Source organism: Castor canadensis, chromosome 11, assembly GCF_047511655.1.
Source record: "Castor canadensis chromosome 11, mCasCan1.hap1v2, whole genome shotgun sequence".
Classification (NCBI taxonomy): Eukaryota; Metazoa; Chordata; class Mammalia; order Rodentia; family Castoridae; genus Castor; species Castor canadensis.
The window spans coordinates 22946208-22967673 of record NC_133396.1 but is presented as its reverse complement, the minus strand read 5'-3'; the positions used below and the strand labels follow the sequence as shown (position 1 = coordinate 22967673).

Below are 21466 nucleotides of genomic sequence, written 5' to 3'. Positions count from 1 at the left end.
GAAGAGGAATGTAAAGTAAAATGACAAACCAGCGCAACCATGCACTCTCACCCACTGGGAAGGGACGAGCGCATCCCTCTGCCTGTGCGCGCGGGAACAGTCTGAAGAAGCGCCATCTGGCCTCTGCTACCCGGGTCAGATAGCGATCTCCACCACCCGCGACGCGCGCGGCCCCAAGTGATCACGGGGCTCAGAGATGCCCCCTGACGCAGGGCGCGCAGAGGCCACCCGGCAAGGTGCCCGACCTGACTGCGGGAGGACCAGGCGCCCCTCAGCCCTGCCAGCGCGGGGCCAGGAAGGTCTCCAGCTCTGGGATCCTATAGCCCCAGCCAGGACCAGCTAGCTGCCAAAGACCAGGACTAACCCGCCTGGGTCTGCAGATTAGGTGGCTGCGCGGGTCCCAGAAGAGCCTCCGCCCGGGGCGCGGGAGCCCCACTCACCTGCGACGCCGACGCCCGCCAGCGCCCCCAGCGCCAGCAGAGCGGCCCAGAGCGGCCGAAGTGGCCGCCGCTCCCGCATCTCCTCCGCCGCCCGCCGCGCTCTGCCCGCCCCACAGAGAGCCCGGGAGCCCGCGGCCGTTTTTCCCGCAGCCGGCGGGGAGGGGACGCGGTGGGTGGGACGCAAAGGGGCGGGCCGCCGCCGCCTCCCGCTTCCTCCCCTCCGGCCCTTTTCTGGACCCTGCGCCTGAGAGACGGCGGTGGGAAACCGCGGCTCCTCTCTCCAGGCCTCGCCTCCGCCCACGGGGACCCGCCTGCCACTCGCTCCGCTAGGCTGCGCCGCGAGAGGGTCGTGAGTGCATCCTGGTCCCAGGGGTCCGTCCCTGGGATCCGTATGCTCAGAAAGACCTGGAGCCTGTGGCCTCTCTCTGGAAGCCTTCCAGTCCTGCCTCTTTGGGGAACATCCACGGAGCTGTTCTACTTGGATTTCTAGGGCACTTCCAGAGTTTTCATTCATTCACGTTTTCATTCATTTAACTGAAAGCATCTGCACTGGTTCAGTCCTTAATAATTTACTGATTTTCCTCCCCTTGGGCTCGTTTGGTTTTCCTGCAGACTGTAAGCCTCTTGAACACAAGACCATATCTCAGATTTGTGTAAGCAGTCACATATCTGTGAAGGGCTTCTCTCTTCAAATGCTTGCTTGCATGTAGCAGGTGTCTGATAAATGTTTCAGGTGACAGTCACTGTATTACCTACAGACTCAAACTCACAGGTTTTGGAGCTTTATGGTATTTTCCTCAAAGGTCACCTGTCTGCTAACCCCCACACCCCTCATCCCAGTCCTTCCTCTCGATACTTGGGTTTTCCCCAGACTGGGGGACTGTGAGTAGGAGGGCACAAGGAAGTGGCTGGGCCAGTGCAACCTTCCCGATAGGTAGCTCTGATGGTAATACAAGCAAGGCCAGAGGCCTCAGTTCAGAGAGAACTAAAGGTCTCTTCAACTCGTGGGCTTCCCTGAGGCCTGACAACTGACCCTGACCCATCACCCACCCTTATAACCCAAGAAATACTTGTCACTCCCAAACATTCCATGCCTTTCTGTGTGACTGATCTTCCTTCCTTTTTCCACTTGGAAAATTCCACTTGTCTTTCAAAACATCTCAGATGTCATCTCTACCATTGTGATCTTGTCTGATGTTCCCCTCCTCCAGCCCCATTCTCTGCAGAGGTGGGCATTTCCTCCTCAGATCTCTGGAACACCAGGATACACCTTAATAGTTGCACACACCAGCAGAAATGGCATAAGCAATTCACAAGGAGACAGGAGAAAAGCCAGCCCCACAAGGGATGGCTGGGCTCTCTGGCCAGGCCTTTGAGACTTCAGCTCCATCTGCCTCACCAGGCTGCAGAAGCCCTCTAGCCCAGAAGCCATTTCAACAGTGTTATTGTCCTGGAGCAAAATCCAGATCAGTCTGTTTACACCTCTGCCTATATATTTATTTATTTTTTCAATTCCCATGTGCATAACCAATCTCCAGCCACCTAGATATCTCTTCAGCATAGCCCTGCTGGCACCAACCACTCAAAGTGGTCACCAACCCCAGAAAATATACTAAGTCCCAGCCTTAGCTAAAGTCCTGCCAAACATGTCACAGCTGTGCAAAGTGAGTCCAGGCCAAGACCCAGAAAAAGAAAGGAGTTAGTTCACTTACATTTAGTATAGTAATTGATGTGTTTATATCTACCATCTTATTTGTTCCATCTTTTTTGTTTCTCTGTGTCTGTTTCCTTTGGAATAATACCGTTTTCTCCTCTCCTGACTTTGTAGCTACACCTCTTCATGAGGTATGTGTGTGTGTGCATGTGTGCATGCATGTGTTTTCTCTAGGGATGACAACATTCATCCCCCAACTTATGCACGTCTACCTTGAATTAGTATTGTACCATTTCACATAATGTATTAGAATAATACCTGCACAATTCCACTGACACAAACCCATCCCCTACGTGAGTATTACCTTATATTTTACTTCTAAATGCTCAGTAGCTCACAGCAAGATGTAGTGGTGCACACCTAGAATCCCAGTACCTGGGAGGCAGAGGCAGGAGAATCTCAAGTTCGAGACCATCTTGGGCTACATAGGAAGACACAGTCTCAAAAAAAAATAAATAAAAAAAGTAACAGAATTTTTTTCTTTTAATCTTTTTATTAGCATATATTAGTTGTACAAGGAGTTTCATTGTGACATTTCCATATATGCTTACATTGTACCTTTATAAGGTCCACTCCTACCGTCATTCTCCCTCACTCCACTCCCCCTACTTCAAGTGATTTCAAAGTTCTATTTTCATTTAAAAATATAAAGTATACTGACCATATCGCCCTCCCCCAACAATATTTTTAGATTTGCTTTGAACAGTTATTTGTCAAATACATTAAATAAGGAGACCAAAAGAGAGTTTTTTAAGCTTACCCACATATTTATCATTTCCAGTACTATTCATTTCATCTTCTAGTTCTAAGTTTCTATCTGGAATCATTTTCCTTCAGCCTAAAAAACCTTGTTTTTGTTGTTGTTGTTTTTGGGGGGGAGTGGCAGTAATGGGGTTTAAACTCATGGCCTCACACTTCCTAGGCAGGCACTCTACCAATTGAGCCACAGCCCCATCCCTTTTTTTTTTCCCCTTAGTTTTTAGATAGGGTCTCCAGGACTGGCCTCAGACTGTGATCCTCCTAGCTATGGCCTTCCATGTAGCTGAGATTAGAGGCATGAACAACTGTGCCCAGCCTGAAGAACTTCTTGAATTCCACAACTAATGAACAAATGTGCTCAGCTTTCACTATTTCACCCTCATTTTAATGACATTTCTTAGAAATAAGTTTCAAGGTAGACAGGGTTTTTTAAAGATGTTCCACTGCTTGCTGGCCTTCATAGTCTCGCTGAAAAGTCCACTATCATTTATATTCTTTTCTCTGACTTCTCCTTCTAGCTTTTTGTTTATAACTTTTTTATTTTGAAATAACTTATGCTCACAGAAAAGTTGCAAAGTTCATTATATCCTCCACCCAGCTTCCCCTAATGTCCCCATCTGATATTACCACATCATAATTATCAAACACAGGAAAATAACATTGATTCAACACTATGAACTAATCTAGTTACAGAATTTGAATTTTGCCAGTTTTTCCCACTAATGTCCTTTTTCTGGTCCAGAATCAAATCCAGGATCCCATATTGTATTTAGTCACCATCTCCTTGCTCTCCTTCAACCTGTGACATTTTCTTAGTCTTTCTTTCTTTATAATCATCATCCTTTATTGGAAAAAATAAAAGGACAGTTCTCAATAGGTTAAATACTGCTAAGAAGCCAAGCACAGTGAAGACAAATGTAGAGCCTTATCTGTAGAGCCTTATTCTTCTTTCCTTCCTTTCTTTCTTTCTCTCTCTCTCTTTTTTTATTTCTTTTATTCATATGTGCATACAATTTTTGGGTCATTTCTCCCCCCTTCCCCCCACCCCCATCCCCTTCCTACCCCCATCCCCACACCCTCACTACCAGGCAGAAACTATTTTGCCCTTATCTCTAATTTTGTTGAAGAGAGAGTATATGCAATAATAGGAAAGACCAAAGGTTTTTGCTAGTTGAGATAAGGATAGCTACAGGGAGTTTACTTGCATGTTTCTTTCTCTCTTTCTTTCTTTCTCTCTCTCTCTTTCTTTCTTTCTCTCTTTCTCTCTGTCTCTCTGTCTCTCTCTCTCTCTCTGTGTCTGTCTCTCTCTCTCTCTCTCTCTCTCTTTCTCTCATACTGGGGATTGAACCACAGCTTGTGCTTGCTCTAACACTTGAGCTATACCCCCTGCCCGTTTTTCTTTAGTTATTTTGGGGATAGGTCTTGCAGTTTTTGCCTGGGCCTGACCATGATTTTCCTGTTTACAGTTCTCACATAGCTGGGATGAGAAGTATGTGCTACCACACCTGACTAGTTTTTTGCCTGGGCTAGCTTTAAATCATGATCCTCCTATCTCTGCCTCCCAACTATATAAATTTTAACTTTTGTCAAAAGAATATTGATGCATAGAAAATGTATGGATTCAGAATCTATTTCTTTCCTCAAATATCATCCCAAGTTAACAGTATTTTTAATATACTTCATTTTTTTTAGAACACTGTTGTGTTCACAGCAAAACTGAATGAAAAGTACAGTGGTCCCATATAGCCACACACACACAGATAGATAACCTTCCCATTATAAATATTCCCAACCAGAATGGCACATTTGTTACAGTTTATAACCTGCATTGACACATCATTATCACCTAAAGTCTACAGTTTATATTCATTGGTGGTGGTGGGTTTGGAAACATTTATTATAACATGCATCTACCACTCTAGTATTGTACAGTGTAGTTTCACCACCCTAAACCTCCTTTATGCTCTAAATGTTTATTTCTCCCTCCCTCTCAGCTGCTGGAAACCATTGATCTTTTTACTATCTCCTTAGTTTTCCCTTTTCCAGATTGCCATATTGTTGAAATCATACAGAATTCAGCTTTTTAAACGAGCTTCTTTCACTTAGTAATATATATTTAAGGTTCCTTGGTGTCTTTTCATGGCTTAATGGCTCATTTCTTTTGAACATTGAATGATACCCATTATCTGAATGGAACAGACTATTTATCAATTCACCTACTAAAGGACATTTTGGTTGCTTCCACATTCTGGCAATTATGAAGAAAACTACTGTAAACATCTTTGTGCAGATTCTGGGAGAGTATAAGCATTCTGGATTTTGACCATAAGAATAGGTGTGTATCACACTGTTGTTTTCATTGACATTTCCATGTTTCAGAACATGTCCTTACTCCTAAACTATGGGCTTTCTGGGAAATCATTTAAGTACCTAGATGTTCAGTGAGAGCTCATCACTATTGCAAGGCTGAAACCTTAATACCTCCAAGCCATGTGCAACTTCTGGTGTGCTGCTTAGCTCTTAGTCACACTCTGATATACCCTAAAGAATCTCCCCTGTGCATGTGCAACCCATCCCCCAGCCCAAAGACCAAGGGGCACACCCAGGCAGACTTCTGAGAGCACCTCTCTCTCAGCAACTTTCTCTCTAAGAGTCTTCCCCTTAAATTACACCTTCCTCAACTGCCCTAAACTAATAATAATCTCTGCCAGAAGCAGAGATTCTGTAATTACTTATTTACTTTCCTTGACTTTTTCTACCAGTACTGGACAATGAGATGCTTTGAGTGCAGGGAATGTCTCAATATTCCATAGCAATCAGTAAAAAGTAATAATAATAATAATACTAATCTAATAATAATAATAATAAAGGTTTGGGCTTTCAGCACTTGATAGTTAATATTAACAAACTGTTTGTTCTAGGAAAGATGTTAGGTGACCTGAGTGCCCAGTCTGCGATTTAACCAAATGCCAGCAGATAGGACCTTGGAGGGGCAGCCAGTGCATGACAGGCGGACGATCTTCCCCAAGATGCATTTAAGAGACAAGAGTCACATGGTATGGTCCTTTACCCATCCTTAACGAGACTGACAAAACAGATAAGCTTTCCCTGTGCCCACATCAATAATCTGTCCCCATTGGGGCAGTCCCTACTGCTGTTCAGTTCCTCATTGTCACCTCTGTAAGTTGCAGGAAGCATATTTGTGGTCATTTCTTACTTCTTATCTGCAAGATCATGTTTAATCCACCTTTCAACAAAGAGTCAGAAGGTCTGAGTCCTCGTTCTACTTCTTACTAGTTGAGTAACCTTGCAAAGGTCATTTTTCCTATCTGCAAAAAATAACTACTTATTTCCTACCCTTTTCCCCACCCTCAGTCTCACTGTGCCCCTCCCAATGGGCACATGTGGCTACAAAGCTTCTTGAGACCACGGATTAGAAAGCCCTTTTGGAACCTGAAAAACACAGAGGAAACATTCTCATTGTAGTTAGTATTTGCGGGGAGATTTCAGTGCAAATCCATCCGTCTGGCTAGGGAAACTAAGTGTGGCGTAGCATATTGGCTCAGAAGTTTCTCCTCCTACATATCTGGCAGAGGTTCTTCTGCTGTCCATTGAAATGGCCCAGCTGTCCCTTTGGCTTGCAGAAGAATGAACTTTTCAGAGTCCACACTGATTAAAAATGGCATCACTTAGAATTTCTGGCTTTGAGGAGCTATCTTCAAAAGTGCCCTTACATGTGATCAAGGGAATCAGGAGGGAGGAATGAACTCAGCCTTCTCCATGTTCATTCACAACCAGGTAGTGGGCACATGCTTGCCATGTGCCAGGTCTCCAGATGCTAAGAGTGCCATAGTTCACAGCAACGGGCTCCACCCTCCTAGAGCTTGAGCCTGGGAAATTGACATCAGTCTTAAAGTGAAACTGGAACTCCTTCCTCATCCTCACAGGAACCAGTCCTTCCTCTGCTGCGAACAAAGTTGAGAGCCCAAGAACTTTCCATCCCAGCACAGCATCCAAGCCTGGATTCAAACTCTGCACCCACCGAGACCACCATATGACTGCTCATAACCTCCTCTCAGAACAACCCACACCCCTCTTCCATCCAACCCCAGGCCAAAGAGATGCCTTATTTTGGTATAGGGCTGCTTGGCTTTTGGCCCCAAATTCCTGTTTCTGGTAGCTCTCTAAACCCCTAGTCACCCTCTTTGGGGCTCTGCTCCAGTGAATCCAAATATACAGCCGGGCTGCAGACATGTATTTTAAACCTCCCAGGCACTCCTTATTCACTTATTAAGAGATGGACTACTTAAAGATGGCCAGAAGTTGAATCTTGACTCCATCATTTGCTAGCTGAGTGACCTTGGCAAGTTTCTTAACTGCCTAAGCCTCTGTTTCCTTCTCATCTGTAAAATGGGAGTTAAATGAAAAAATAATATAAAGTCACATAGCACAGTAACTGGCAAGTAGTTTTCCCCCTAAGGATCAGCTCACTTATGCTTGCTATGACATGTATGTGCTCTAATTGCACACCTGGTTTGGTGCCCAGGGTGGCCCTCTTGGGAGGTAGTGTGGACCTTTAAGACATGGGCCTACAAGGAGGTCACTTTTGACCCTTGGTAGTTCTCCTGAGACCCCTTTGCTAGTTATAAAAGGAGAAAGGCTGGCCCGATTGAGCTCTCTGCTTCTGGCTGGAGCCGTGACTATTCACTCTGACATGCACTCCCACCATTGTCACCCCCCATTCTTCATAAAGTCCTCACCAGAACTAAGCTAATGCAAGTTCTGTGCCTTTGAACCTCCAGAACTATGAGCAAAATAAATGTTTCTCTTTTTAAAGATAGCTGCCGCAGGGATTTCTGTATAGTGACAAAAAGTTGATTACTACACTGGCTGGATTTTCATTGTAGCCCAAAATTCTGCTTACAAATCAGGAAACCAATTACTTCATTGTGACCGTCTATCACTAACTGCCCCCCAGCAGATATTGACTGAATTAAAGGAGGAGAATGTCATAGGCTTTGGCAGTGTCCTTGCTGGTCATACTAACCATCCTCTGACAGCTCCTGGGTCAGGTCCCCTGCCTCAGTAACAAACCATGGTTGGACCTAGTGGCTGGTCAGGCTTACATAGTGCTTCTGGGACACATCTCAGCTGTTCCAAGCTCAAAGCAGCTGAGTACTTATCCCTTCTGACCCCAGGGACAGAGTTTCTTCACCTGAAGTCCCAGAATAAGTTTCAGGGGTTCTTTGAACCCCCACAATATGCAAAAGTTTGTGCGATGTGTATTTTCCTATAAGAATGATCCTTGGTTTTCACTAACTGCTTGAATGCGTCTGTGACTTGAAGAAGTAGGACCTAGCCAGTGAGTTCCCCAGTCCCTTGATACTTCTACTCTCCAAGAGTTGTTTCCAGGGCTGGGGGTGTAGCTCAGAGGTAGAGCACTTGCTTAGCATATAAAAGGCTCTAGATTTCTTTTACCACAGAAGGGAAAAGAAGAGTTGTCTTCACTGGTGTTCATGCAGGGAATGCCCTCTCCCTTCCACCTCTGTTTCCCCTAATCAGGATGAGCTTCTGATCCTGGTCCTCTTTCTCAGAGTTCTTTCTTCTAAGGGTGGGAACTAGAGAACACCTACCATTACCACCTTCCATAAATACTTATCATTCCCTAAATCCTCACATTAACTCATTTCATAGAGGTAGAAATTGAGGTTTGGAAAGATGAAAGGAGATATATTTCTTTGGGTAGGCCTGGGGTTTAAACTCAGGGCTTCACGCTTACAGAGCAGGTACTCTACCACTTGAGCCACACCTCCAGTCCATTTTGCTCTGGTTATTTTGCAGATAGTGTCTCAAGAACTATTTGCCCTGGCTGACCTTGAACCGTGATCCTCTTGATCTCAGGCTCCCCGAATAGCTAGGATTACCCACCTGAAAGGACGCTTACTGATTGTTATTATAATTCTATTAGCTGCCATATAACTTGCAGTTATTAAGTACAAGACACTACACTAAGCAGTTTTTCATACTACATTTTTTAAGTCAATACAAAATAGAGATGAAATCTAATTTTACAAGGGAAAAAGGCTTGGGATGTACTCAGTGATAGAGTGCTTCCTTAGCATGTGCCATGCCCTGGGTTTGGTCCTCAGCACCTCAAAAATCTCAGAGAGATAGGGTAATTATTTCAAGAGCACACAGATAGTTAGTTAGAGACAAAGATGGGATTCAAAACTAGGTCTTCCTGTGTAACACTGACCCTACCACCCACAGTCTCCTGTGAGAGTACAGAGTGCCAGACACCCCCAAATGTTTTAAGTCAACACTGCTGAGCTGGTGGGGAAAGTTCCTACTTGGGATAAAGCAGTCTTGGATTTCTTGTTTTCTAGGATAAGATTAGAAAGTCCAAAAAGGAGTTCTCTTGAGTGTCCCTGAAGCCCAAGCCAAGTCCAGCATTCTGTGCCCCCTGGCCTAAGAAGGCACCCAGTTCTGGGTCAATTCTACCCACCCGCCCCCAAGGGCTGCTCTATTTCCAGGTCTTGACCACTTCCTGTCTTGGCTATTACAAGAAGTTACCAGCTATGTCTGACTGAATCCTGATACAGCACCGGAAAAAGCTGGGCATTAGACCAAGGTCTGGGCTAAACACAGGACCCCTGAAAGGATGACAAAGAGTAGTGTGACTGTGAGCTGGGAGTACGACCAGCAGCATGCCTCACTTCCACGTGACCTTGGCTGTTTCCAACCTAATATGACCTGCAGTCCTCAGACCTGGCCTGGAAGCCATGAGGAAGTCCTGAGGAAGGAGTGAAAGAAGAGAGTTCATCCTCCCTGACAGGAGAGCAGCCCTGCCTCTCAGCTCTCCTCTCACCCTCCCTCCTCTCCACTCTCTTCCTCAGGGGCTCAGACTCCTGTGACAATACTAAGGGCTGTGTCCTATGCCACTCATCTGTCTTTTCCACCCTATTTCTTGGATTCTTCCATAGAAATTCTAAATCCTCACATCCACCCCCTGAAAGCTCAGGGATTCTATATGTGGGCCCTTTAGACTGGGACCATCCTAGCTAATGAATGCCCTGTTTTCTAGGGCTTTCCTTTGCTCAGGTCATAAAATGAACTCATGTTTCTTACTATCTCAGAAATCTGCTAAAGTAATGCACTGAATAAGAAATAACTAGAAGGCAACAGTGACAACAACTTCACAGTTGACATCGACTGAGGGCTTATTGCCTGCCAGGTACTGTGCTAAACGCTTCATATATATTACCTTGTAACATCTTCACATATTGCTTTTAGCCCCATTCTACAGATGAAGACATTGAGGTGCAGAGAGAGTGTCACTTGCCCAAGGTCACTCACTGGTAAACTGAAGTCTTCAGTTCCAAAGCCTGGTGTTAGAGCCTCAGAGCCCAAGCACCCAAAACTCACACCATATCCAGGAGCTTTTAATGCCTACTCTCCAAAAAGATAACTACTAATAGACATCTGGGGCACTGTAGCAGGTGACTGTGTGTGTCCTTAAAAAGTACAGGACAGGGGCTGGCAGAGTGGCTCAAGTGTTAGAGCACCTGCCTAGCAAGTGTGAGGCCCTGAGTTCAAGTCCCCGTACCATCAAAATTTTTTTAAAAAGCATACTTAAAAAAGTACAGGACAGAACTCTCAAAGTTTCTCCAAGACTAATTGTAACATTGCAGAAAATGGAGGAAAACACATGGCAGAGTTGTCATGAAGTTAGTTACATAGCTTATAAGACACAAATCCCAGCCCTATTTACCTGTGGAATTTTTTTTCTTTTTACTCTTTCTAACATAAATTTTTTACATTTTTATTAGCATATATTAGTTGTACGGGAGGGTTTCATTATGACATTTACATATGTGCTTACAATGTGTCTTGATTAGTTTCACCTCCTCCACCATTCTCCTTCATCCCCCAAACCCCCACTTCTTAGAAAAATTTCAACAGGTTTCATTGTTTTATTCTCATACATGTATACAAAGGACATAGACAATTTTTTTTTTCTTTTGGATTTTTTTGAGACAGGGTCTCACTCTGTAGTACATTCTGGCCTAGAACTCACAATCCTCCTGCTTCCACTTCCCAAGTGCTAGGGATACACCTGCACTCCACCACAGGTGACATGGCATTTGTGTATATGTGTGATGTTGGAGATCAAACCCAGCTCCTCATACATGCTAGGCAAGTGCTCCACCACTTAACCACACATTTTTTCATCAGGACAAGCATAGAAATGAAGGTGTGACTCAAGTCATAGAGAGCCTGCTTTGTAAGCACAAAGCCCTGAGTTCAAACCCTAGTCCTACAAAAAAAAAGCATAGAAGCAAATTAAAAATATGAGCATTAAAAAAAATGAGCATTGTTTTGTAGTGAGACTGCTCCTACAAAATATAAATAATCTGTGCTCCACACCGAAGAAATTTAGTAACATGTACACCTAAGCCACAAATTATACCAAGTGACTCACTGCCTCCCTCTCCACCCTTGGATATTCTCTTCCTGCTCCATCTTCCCCCCACAACCCACAAGATTCATCTCAGTCAAATGCATTAGAGGAAAGACCAAAGGGACGAGGCCACCAGTGAAACATCCATCATTCCAGCTTTCTACATGGGGCCCAAAGCAGCATGCCTCACCCCCTTTAAGGTTTGTCTCAGACTCACTTCTCATCTCTGATCATTTCCTTATTCTAAATTACTGGCAGGCAGGTTTATACCAAAGGACCTGGGTGCTTTGGTGTCTACTTATTTGTGCATCCCTAGCATAGGATGTTTGGTGGCCAGAATGATAACATGACAGTCAAATAAAGACAAACTTTGAGAGTAGGGGAGAAAAAGAAATCAGGCTTCTCAGAGCTGGAAAGGACTTCTCAAGCAGAAGTGATTCCATGACTTCAAAAGGAAACTGAGGCCTGGGAGGAAAAAAGTAACTTCATGAGGTGACAAGCTCAGCAGTGGTGAGGGAGAACTGGAGTATTCATTTTCCACTAACTGGCATTGGAACAGGAGGGCTGGAGAGGGGCCAAGAGAAGCAAGGTCCAATACGATGTGATGTTAAGGACGCAGTCTTAAGCAGCAAAGCAGATGTGGGTCTGACCCTGACCTTCCACCCATTCCCGAGTACCTCTCTCTATAAGCCTTATTTATAGGATGGAGATAACCACATCTACCCCATAAAGAGTTCCTGGGAAGAGTAAATGGCAGTGCACACAAAGCCCTTGGAATAGCTACAGCACCCAGAGAGTGCATAGCAGAGGGAGTCCCTGTTATTTATTATGAGCATTGATTCTCTTCCCATTGCCCCCCAGGTATTTCTGTTGCTCTCTTTCCCCTAAGAATAATAGTTCTTTCATTTTCCTTCTTTTGCTTAGGATGTTCTCTACCTAGAATACCCTTCTCCCTTGTAGAGCTACATAGGAGTCCTATGTTGCAGACACTATTTTAAAAGCTTTGCAAGTATCACCTCATTTGATATAGTACCAAATGAGGTCAGTACTATTCTTAATCCCCATTTTATACATTAGAGTGGTTCAAGTGGTAGAGTTCCTGCCTAGCAAGTATGAGGCCCTGAGTTCAAACTCCAGTGCCACCAAAAAAAAAAAAAAAAATGTTGAAGCCTAGAGAAGTTGAAAATTTTGCCCAAGGCCACACAACTAGTAAGTGTAGACCCACTCTGAACCTGGAGCTACCTTTGTTTTTTTGAGACAATGTCTCACTACATTGCCTAAACTGGCCCCAAACTTCTGGACTCAATCAATTCTCCTGCTGCAGCCTCCTGAGTAGCTGGGACTACAGGTGTGCACCACCATGCCTGGCTATAATTTTTTTTGGTGGTGCTGGGGATGGATCCCAGAGCCTCGCACATGCTATGAGAGAGCGCAACCACTGAGCACATCCCACTGAGACTACACTCTTTCCACCGCTCTACTGCTTCCATGAGTATGTCTAAGTCACTCCCATCCTTCAGGGACATGGTTTAAATGGCAGCTTCTCCTCCTCCGAAGAGCTTTCTCTGATCCCACAACTGGAAATAACCTTACCTCCTCCTTAAAAATTTCCCTTCTTTGTTAGTACCTATCTTAAAGCATTTGCCTCCTACTTGATATTTTTTGTGTACAACGCATGTCTTAGCTTACCTGTCAGACTTAAATTCGATTCTAATCAATTTTATAAACCCCAAAGACCTCGCATAATACCAACTGCATTGTGAGAAAACCGTCACTGATATAATATCATAAAGACCAAATTCTAACTTAAGGGCTGGAGATATATCTCAGTGATAGAATGCACAAGGCCCCACATTCCATCCCTAGTACTGCAATCAATCAATCAATAAGTAAATAAATAAAAGAGAAATTCTCATTTTAAACAATGCCAGCAGAAAAATGCATTAAGTAGATGACTGAAACAAACTATACACACATTCCAATTGGTAAGCAGTTTTTAATGCTAGATCTTTGACCCCGAGATTCTTTCCTTTCCTTGGATGACACAGAAGAGCTGACTGAGTTGAGTGCTGAAGTGTGGGTGGGGATGGAGTGGAAGAAGGCATAGGGCCAAGGAGGCCATTGTTTCAATCTCCTTTGATGCCCAGGCCCAAGAAGATGAGAACAGAGCAGCCAGATGTACTGTTTCCCATTCTCAGATGCCAGAACCAAAATCTCCCACCTCACAAAGAAAACTGAGGCATGGCGCCCAGTTATGAAATGACACTTCTGCCCTTAACAACTAATACCAGGTAAGATTTATGTAAACGCAAAAGGAGTAAGATACTTTAGAAAGTGCATATTCACTTCTGAATATGACCAAAAATTTGTGAGATGGGATCATTTTCACTTGACAATTGGCTTCATTGTAAAGAAAAATGAAACTGGTAGGAGTGGGTACATGCCAGCACTGACCATCAGGAAGATGGGCAGGGAACATAACTGCCTAAAGGAGGAAGCCCAGAGGAATCTGATAAAGGAATATAGGAGAAGTGACCCAGTGGTGTGGGAGATGTGGGCCCTGCATAGATCTGGAACAAGACTCAGAGGAGCTTGGTAAGAATGCTTATGCCACAAATAGTGGGATCACAGGAGAAGTAAAAATAGTAAGTGGAACTTACTTGCCTCTCGAAACTTTAGTGTGCCCCAAGGAAACACAGGGGTGGGGGCTGTAGAAATTAGGAGACTACTGGGAAAAGGAGATGAGCTATTTTCAAGTTCATGGTAGCCTAAGAGGAAGACTGGCTTCCCCAGATGCAAAGTCAAAACATTCAGTGAAAAGATAAACAGAATCCCACAAAGGCTCTAAACAATGCTTGTTAACCTTTTTTGGGTCTCTGTCCCCTTGGAAAATATGATAACAAATGCAAACCCTTTTTCTGGAAAAAGAGCATAACTGTGCCTATAAGAGGCTTTTGGTTAAGAACATTGGTTCCTATTTTTAAAGGAATGAATGGTACTCAAATGTGAGATTCTAACAGGGCAATTTGTAAACAATCAAATAGGGATAGCAGTCAGCAAGGGAATCTGAAGAGTCTGATGTAGCTGAAGAAAGGGAAATCTATGGGGTCCTTTTAAATATTATATGGGAAGAAGGATTGCTGAGTGCTTCTTATGGACATAAAGTTGTGCCAAGGAGCTGTGACAATAAGACCTAATTTCGAAATAAGGTAAAAAATTTTTTAATGTTAAAACAAAAAATATGCTGTGACTCCTATTCAGAGCCAGAACAGGAAGGGTACGGTCGTTTGTACTGATGGTATGACATTAGGACTCCCTAACCTCTATTTTGACTTCAGTTTCATAGTTTCTGTCAAAGTGGTTAATTTTCAGACTCTAAAGTATGAAAAATAAAAAAATTAGCAGGAACTGAGACCCCAGATAGAACAAGTTTGAGAGCAAGTGGTCCTATTACCTGGATTCAAGAATCTTGTCCTACAACCAGCACTGCACCTGCTGGCACGCACTTAGCCAAGAAGACAGGAAATATCAACTTCTATCACAGGGAATGGTCTTAGATCTTTCCTGGGTCACGTTGGAGGACAAATTCAGAACAGAGGATGGAAAGCTCATGGATGAGATGTTTAGATCCCTATTAGGAAAAATGGTTTGTGTGGGGTTTTTTTGTTTTATTTTGGGCTTTTTGTGTGTAGTACTTGGAATTACACTGATGGCCTTGCACTGACACCACAATTCTTTTGTTTGTATTTTGTTTTTGACACAGAGTCTAATTTTGCCCTGATTGGCCTTGAACTCATGATCCTTCTGCCTCTGCCTCAGGCCAGTACTAACCACTTCTCAAGGTAGGCCACTCTTTTTTGAGGAAAACTCTAAGAAATAGCACATTTTTCAAGCTGGGTGCAGTAGCTTACATCTTATTCCAGCTACTCAGAAGGCACAGATCAGGAGGATCATGGTTTAAGACAAGTATGAACAAGAAGTTATCAAGACCTCATCTCAACAAATAAGCAGGGCATAGTGGTATGTAACTGTCATCCTAGCTACATGGGAGGCAGAAGTAGACTTGCCCTTCAAGGCCAGCCCAGGCAAAAACATGAGACCCTAATAAAAAACAAACTAAAGCAGAAAGGGCTGGGGGCATGGTCTAAATATCTAAATAGTACAGCAGTTGCCTATCAAGCACAAAGCCCCTAGTTCAAACCCCAGTACCACAAGAAGAAAGAAGAGGAGGTGGAGGAAGAGGAGGAGGAGGAGGGGGAGGAGGGGGAGAAGGAGACTGGTGTGTCTATCTCTCCAAGTGAGTGGTTGCTCACCCCCTTGTCTTTCTTCCCTTCTTCTTGCCTCATGTCCCATTGTCTAGACTTTTTCTCATTCTTCTTTTATTCTTCTTTATTTCTTTTTATCAAGTCAGGAACTATGGTTATAGTTGGCAAAGAGGAAGTCACCTTGTGCTTCTAGACTGGAATTCTCCTCTTAGATTCTTGTCTATTTTATAGTCTATCCAAGCTTGCCATACCTGTTCCATGAAGTCCTCCCTGATCACTCCTTCTCCTCTCCTCTCCTATTGCTCCAGTTCTACATTCCTCCTTTGATCCTTAGACATATTCTAGTTTGTCTTTTAACATAGTTTAACTTTTCACACGTATAGCTTTTTTTTTTTTTTTTTTTTTGGCAGGGCCTTACACTTGCTAGGTAAGCTCTCTTACCCTTGAGGCACTCCACCAACCTTGTTTTGTGATGGGTTTTTTCGAGGTAGGGTCTTACAAACTATTTTCCCAGGTTTGGCTTCGAACTGTGATCCCCCTGATCTCTGCCTCTTGAGTAGTTAGAATTTTAGGCATGAGCCACTGGTACCCAGCATGTATATCATTTTTCTTCAAGTAGAGTATGAATTCAGAGAGGAAGAGACCAGGGGTGGCCTTCTTTTCTATCTCCTAAAGCAGCTACAATTGTGCGCCCAATAATTCTTTTGAATGAATGCCTTCTACCTCAAAAGTGCCTAAACACATCTACATAACAAGAGTAAAAACAAACCAAATGTACAGAAGCTAATGCAGCCAGAGGAAGTTACTGAGTTCTGATAATCTGTACTCAGAAGGAATGTTAGTGATGATCTAATCAACTCCCTCACTTTACAATCTATGGGACTAAGGCCCAGTGTGCATGTGGCTTAGGAGCAGAACTGGACCAGATACCAGGAACTCACATGTCCACGAGTGTCCTCTGTATGACCCTCATTGCAAAACCTTCATGAGGGTACTGAAGCAAGCTAACTAATTGCTGTATGACTTTGAAAGTAAACAAAATCCCCATTTGTCAGAAGGCATAGAGATAAAGTATGTGACTTCTGAAGTTTCCTTCCAACCTAGGCCGGGAATTATTTGCCTTTAATTCTCACAACACTCTTCACACCCTTAGGACTCCTGTTGGAAGCACGCTGTTGTAATTGTGACATCTAGTGGTGAGAAGTTGACATTGCCCCTCCAACCATCTCCACCAGCACATCTTATCTAAAATGCTCCAATATCAGTTTTGATAGGATACCCAATACATGGTGGCTACTAGAAGTCTCTAAGGCCTAGCTCTGACATCTTCCATTCCAATCTGGTAACTTTGTTAAGGAGAATAAATGGTGGCCATTGTTGATTAATGGTGGCAGAAAGAGAAGTGCACAGAAAGGAGGAATGGGGGTGGGTGGGTTAGACAGCAACAACACAGAGGAGCTAACAGAGAGGGAGGAGGTCAACTGGCTGCAGTAAGCAGAGCTCCCAGGAGAGTAAGACAAGAGAAGGCCTTAGAAACCAGATAGAAAGGCTTAGAAATGGCCCAGTAGCCATAGGAGCTTTTCTAAGTCCTAATTGGGGAAGCAATTTGATGAAAATGGTATTTTAGAAATATTAATATGCTATGCTACAGCCTTCAACTGGAGGGGAGAAACTGGAAAAATTAAGAGTTTAACTTGTTATTATTCTTATGTGATATTTTAAATATTTTGGGGGCAGGGGATTTTGAGACAGGATCTTACTATGTAGCTCCAACAGGCTTGGAATTCCCAATGTAGCCCAGGCTAGCCTTAAACTCAGGATCCTCCTGCCTCAGCCTCCTATAGACTGGAATGACAAGCCTTGACCACCATGCCTGGGTTTTTAGTTTCTTGTTCGTTTGTTTGTTTGTTTTGAGAAGGGGGGGGTCTTCCTACGTTGTACAGGCTGGTCTTAAATTTCTAGACTCAAAGCCAAGAACCAATGGCTCACACTTATAATCCTAGCTACTTAGAGGCTGAGAGAGGGAAGATCATGGTTCAAAGCCAGCCAGGGTAAATAGTTCATGAGACCACATCTCCAAAATAACAAAAGCAAAATGGACTAGATACATGGCTCAAGCGGTAGAACACCTGCTTTGCAGGTGTGAAGCTCTGAGTTCAAACCTCAGACCCACCAAAAAAAAAAATTCTGGCCAGATGTTGGTGACTCACACTATAATCCTAGCTATTCAGGAGGCAGAGATCAGGAGGATTGCGATTCGAAGCCAGCCAAGACAAATAGTTCACAAGACCCTATCTGGGAAATAGCCATCACAAAAAAGGGCTGGGAGAGTGGCTCAAAGTGAAGACCCTGCATTCAAGCTCCAGTACTGCAAAAACAAACAAACAAAAAAACTTCTGGGCCGGTGATCCTCCTGTCTCAGCCTCCCACATGCTGGGTCTATGGACATGTACCACTGCACATGGCTTTAAAATTGTTAAATGGGGTAATAACCTAACCTCCTGGACTGCTAGGAGAGAAGGGTTGTGATGGGTTTAGCATGGTGACTGGTACATAGTAGCTGCTCAATGAACTGATAACGCTCTATCATCCTCTCTAAAATTCACCTTTGACATCAGGGGACCCCATTTCGTGAATCATTTTATTTCTACGGATTGCTTGCCCATTTCTTCTCCTAGGGCAGTAGAGGCTCTGGGATGGATCAGGAACCAGAGCACCCCAGTGACCTTTACTGGGGAGGTGGGAAAGGAGCACAGGGAGTGGGGGGAGGTCAGCAGGGCCTTCCTTGAGCCTCATCTCTTCTTGTGTGGCTCATTCCCTCTGACAGTGGGAACCATCCATGAAGCTGCCTGACCTCTCTGACCTGGAACAGGCAGCTTGCTCCCCAAAGTGGGTCCATGGAGACCTGAACCTGGATGTATGTTTGCTATCCCAGCCTCTGGGAGGCAAAGAACCCTGACTTGTGGGCACTAGTCATTCTTCATTCCACACCATCAGCTGCCCTGTGTCCCATTACTTGCCATCAGTCCGTCAGAATGGAGCCATTCCTGGCTCAGGCCAGAGCCCTCCTTAAACCTTCCCTAGAACTGGGACACTACTTCTCCTTAGAGAGCGCAGTTCTTTTCTGTAATCCTGGTGGGAAGTAAGTGAAAGTCAGTGTAGTCAAGCAAAATATGGGAAATAGAGTTGCCTTTTACCTATCCTCTTCCCCAGTGAAGCAAGGGCCAGCCTTATTGAGGGGAAAGAGAAGGAAGAAGAGCACGGAAGTTTCTTCTGCCTTCACATGAACAAAACCAGCACCACAGAGGTGATAATTGGTTGCACTGGTTCCCGAGGACATTCACTGAGTAAGAAATTTCCTGAACTCTTCCCTCAGTGGACATGATGGCTGAACAGCAACAACCACAACCATCTTAGAGCATGAGGAAAGGTCACAATATAAAAAGAAACCTGAGTTCCTGAGGACATTGTAGAGAATGGCTGTCACACCTGCCCTGGACTTCAATGGGAGGGAGAAACGCACCTCAATTTCTTTTAAGCCACTGTATTTTGGCCTCTATAACTCACAGCCAAATATAATCATAGTGACACTGTGCTCAGTGCTGGGTGTTGTTATTTGTCATAGGATTATAACTACTGTTTTTCCATGAGATTGTAAACTCATGAGGACAAGAATCATGTATGTGTGCTTCAGTGTACCACAAGGCCCAAGCCAGTGCTATGCACACAGCACACAGCACACAGTTATACACAAGACACAGTGTCTATTGAATGAGTGAGACATAACATCTGTGCATGCCCTTTCTTTTTTTTTTTGGCAGCACTGGGATTTGAACTCAGGGCCTCACGCTTGCTAGGCAGACACTCTTACCACTTGAGCCATTCCTCCAGCCCTTTATTTGTGATGGGTTTTTTTGAGATAGGGTCTTGTGAACTATTTGCCCTGGGACTAGCTTTGAACCTCAATCCTTCTGACATCTGCTCCTGAGTAGCTAGGATTACAAGGGGGTCACTGGTGCCCAGCTTTGTGCGTGACCTTTTTATCCCTGGGCCTGGGCACCAGCCTTGGGGCATATCTTCCTTAAACATCTCACTTAAACCTCATCTCCCAAGGAAAACCTCCCTTGTCATCCCTCACTTTCTCTGGTTCCTCTTCTTGTAGTCACTTGGCACTTACACCACACCTTACATAGATAGAGCCATTCTTAATATTATTTGGAGATCATTCTCTGGTTGGTTCCCAGATGCTTATGTCCTTGCTTAACTTCTGGCTGTGCTCCATCCAAGTCCATCCAAGGAGCCCAGTTGGAAGCCACAGAAGCCAAAACCCAAATCCCTCACCTCTTCAGCCAGAGACACTCTGTTCCCTTCAGCTTCACGCACTAACTCCCTGTAGCATTTAGAGTGTGTGAAAGGCTATTAAGCTAAAACAAAGTTTGAGAAACAAGCTAGGCATGGTGACAAATGCCTACAGTTCCAGTTACTCCAGGCAGACTGAGAAAGTATGATTGTAAGTTCAAGGCCAGCCTGGGCAACATAGCAAGACCCTGTCTCAAAAAAGGGGAGAGGGGCAGGGGGAAAAGAGAGAATCATTAGATTCCATGACCCCTTCCCAACTGTACAAGGACCTCTGGATTTGATTCAGCCTGCTGATTCCCAGAGCTGGAACCTCTCCTCAGGAAGGAAGGGGAAGTGGTGGCTCAGGCCTGTTATCCTAGCTATTAGGGAGGCTGAGATCAGGAGGATTTGGGGTTGAGGCCAGCAGGCAAATAGTTTGCAAGACCCTATCTCTAAAAAATAACCAGAACAAAACAAACTGGAGTTGTGACTCAAGCAGTAGAGTGCCTACTTTGTAAGTACAAAGCGCTGAGTTCAAACCCCAATCCCACCAAAAGAAGAAGGAGAAGGAGGAGGAAGAAGAAGAAAAAGAAGAGTATCTTCTTGACAAACAGGCAGCTGAGGCTGGAATTCATAGATGTTCTACAAAAATCTATAACTGGATGCCCAACAGTCAGGGCAACAGAAACGCTAGGAGAAGGGGAATTCTCAGGGGTACAGGGACCCCCATACTGGGACACCCCCTTCATACATATGTGTCTCTAACTTCATTGTATCATCTTTCTCCTTCTTCCCAATCACTGGTTTTCTTATCCCGTTTTCTCACTGGCCATGCCCCACTCCCCTGCCTGAGGCCTGTAATCTCTGACCCTAAGCCTTTCCAGGACCCTGGGTGAAGTTCAGGTCTGGAGTTGGTGAAAAGTCCAGAAGAGCAGGGCTAACTCAGGTACCACAGGCTTCACACTCAGAGTTAGAGGCACCTCAAGTGGCCTCATCAAGAAGCAAGGACCAAAGCCAAACTGTGCTCTTCCATACAATGGGATGTTCCTCAATCCTAAAAAGGAAGGAAACTTGGACATGTGCTACATCATGGCTGAACACTGACAATGTTATACTGAGTGCAAAAGCCAGTCACCAAAGGACAAATACCTCATGGTTCCACTATCTAGAGTAGCCAAATTCATAGAAACAGAAAGACGAATGCTAATTGCCAGGAAGGGGTGAGGAGGATGGAAACTCGTTTAACAGGCATAAAGTTCCAGTTTGAGAGGATGGAAAAGTTCTGGAGATTGGTCACACAGTAGTATAAGTACTCCTAACAGTTCTGGATTGTATGCTTAAAAACAGTTGAATGAGCCAGAAGACACCAGTGGCTCACACCTGCAATCCTAGCTACCTGGGAGACTGAGATCAGGAGGATAGCTGTTTGAGGCCAGCTCTGGCAAATAGTTAGAAAGACCCTATTTCCAACATAACCAGAGCAAAAGGG

At 44.4% G+C, this 21466-nt stretch overlaps 2 protein-coding genes across 2 annotated transcripts in view; both read right to left on the bottom strand.

The window, feature by feature from the left end:
- Positions 1–727, bottom strand: part of Itgb3 (integrin subunit beta 3) — a 51897-nt gene extending 51170 nt beyond the window's left edge. The window contains exon 1 of the mRNA XM_020179679.2: positions 441–727. Coding sequence (XP_020035268.1) covers positions 441–519 — 79 coding nt within the window. The 5' untranslated portion in view covers positions 520–727. The remainder of the gene's footprint in view (positions 1–440) is intronic.
- Positions 728–2680: 1953 nt separating this feature from the next.
- Myl4 (myosin light chain 4) overlaps positions 2681–21466 on the bottom strand; it is a 51316-nt gene continuing 32530 nt past the window's right edge. Inside the window, exon 7 of the mRNA XM_020179677.2 lies at positions 2681–3754. The gene's annotated coding sequence lies outside the window, so the exon portion shown is untranslated. The remainder of the gene's footprint in view (positions 3755–21466) is intronic.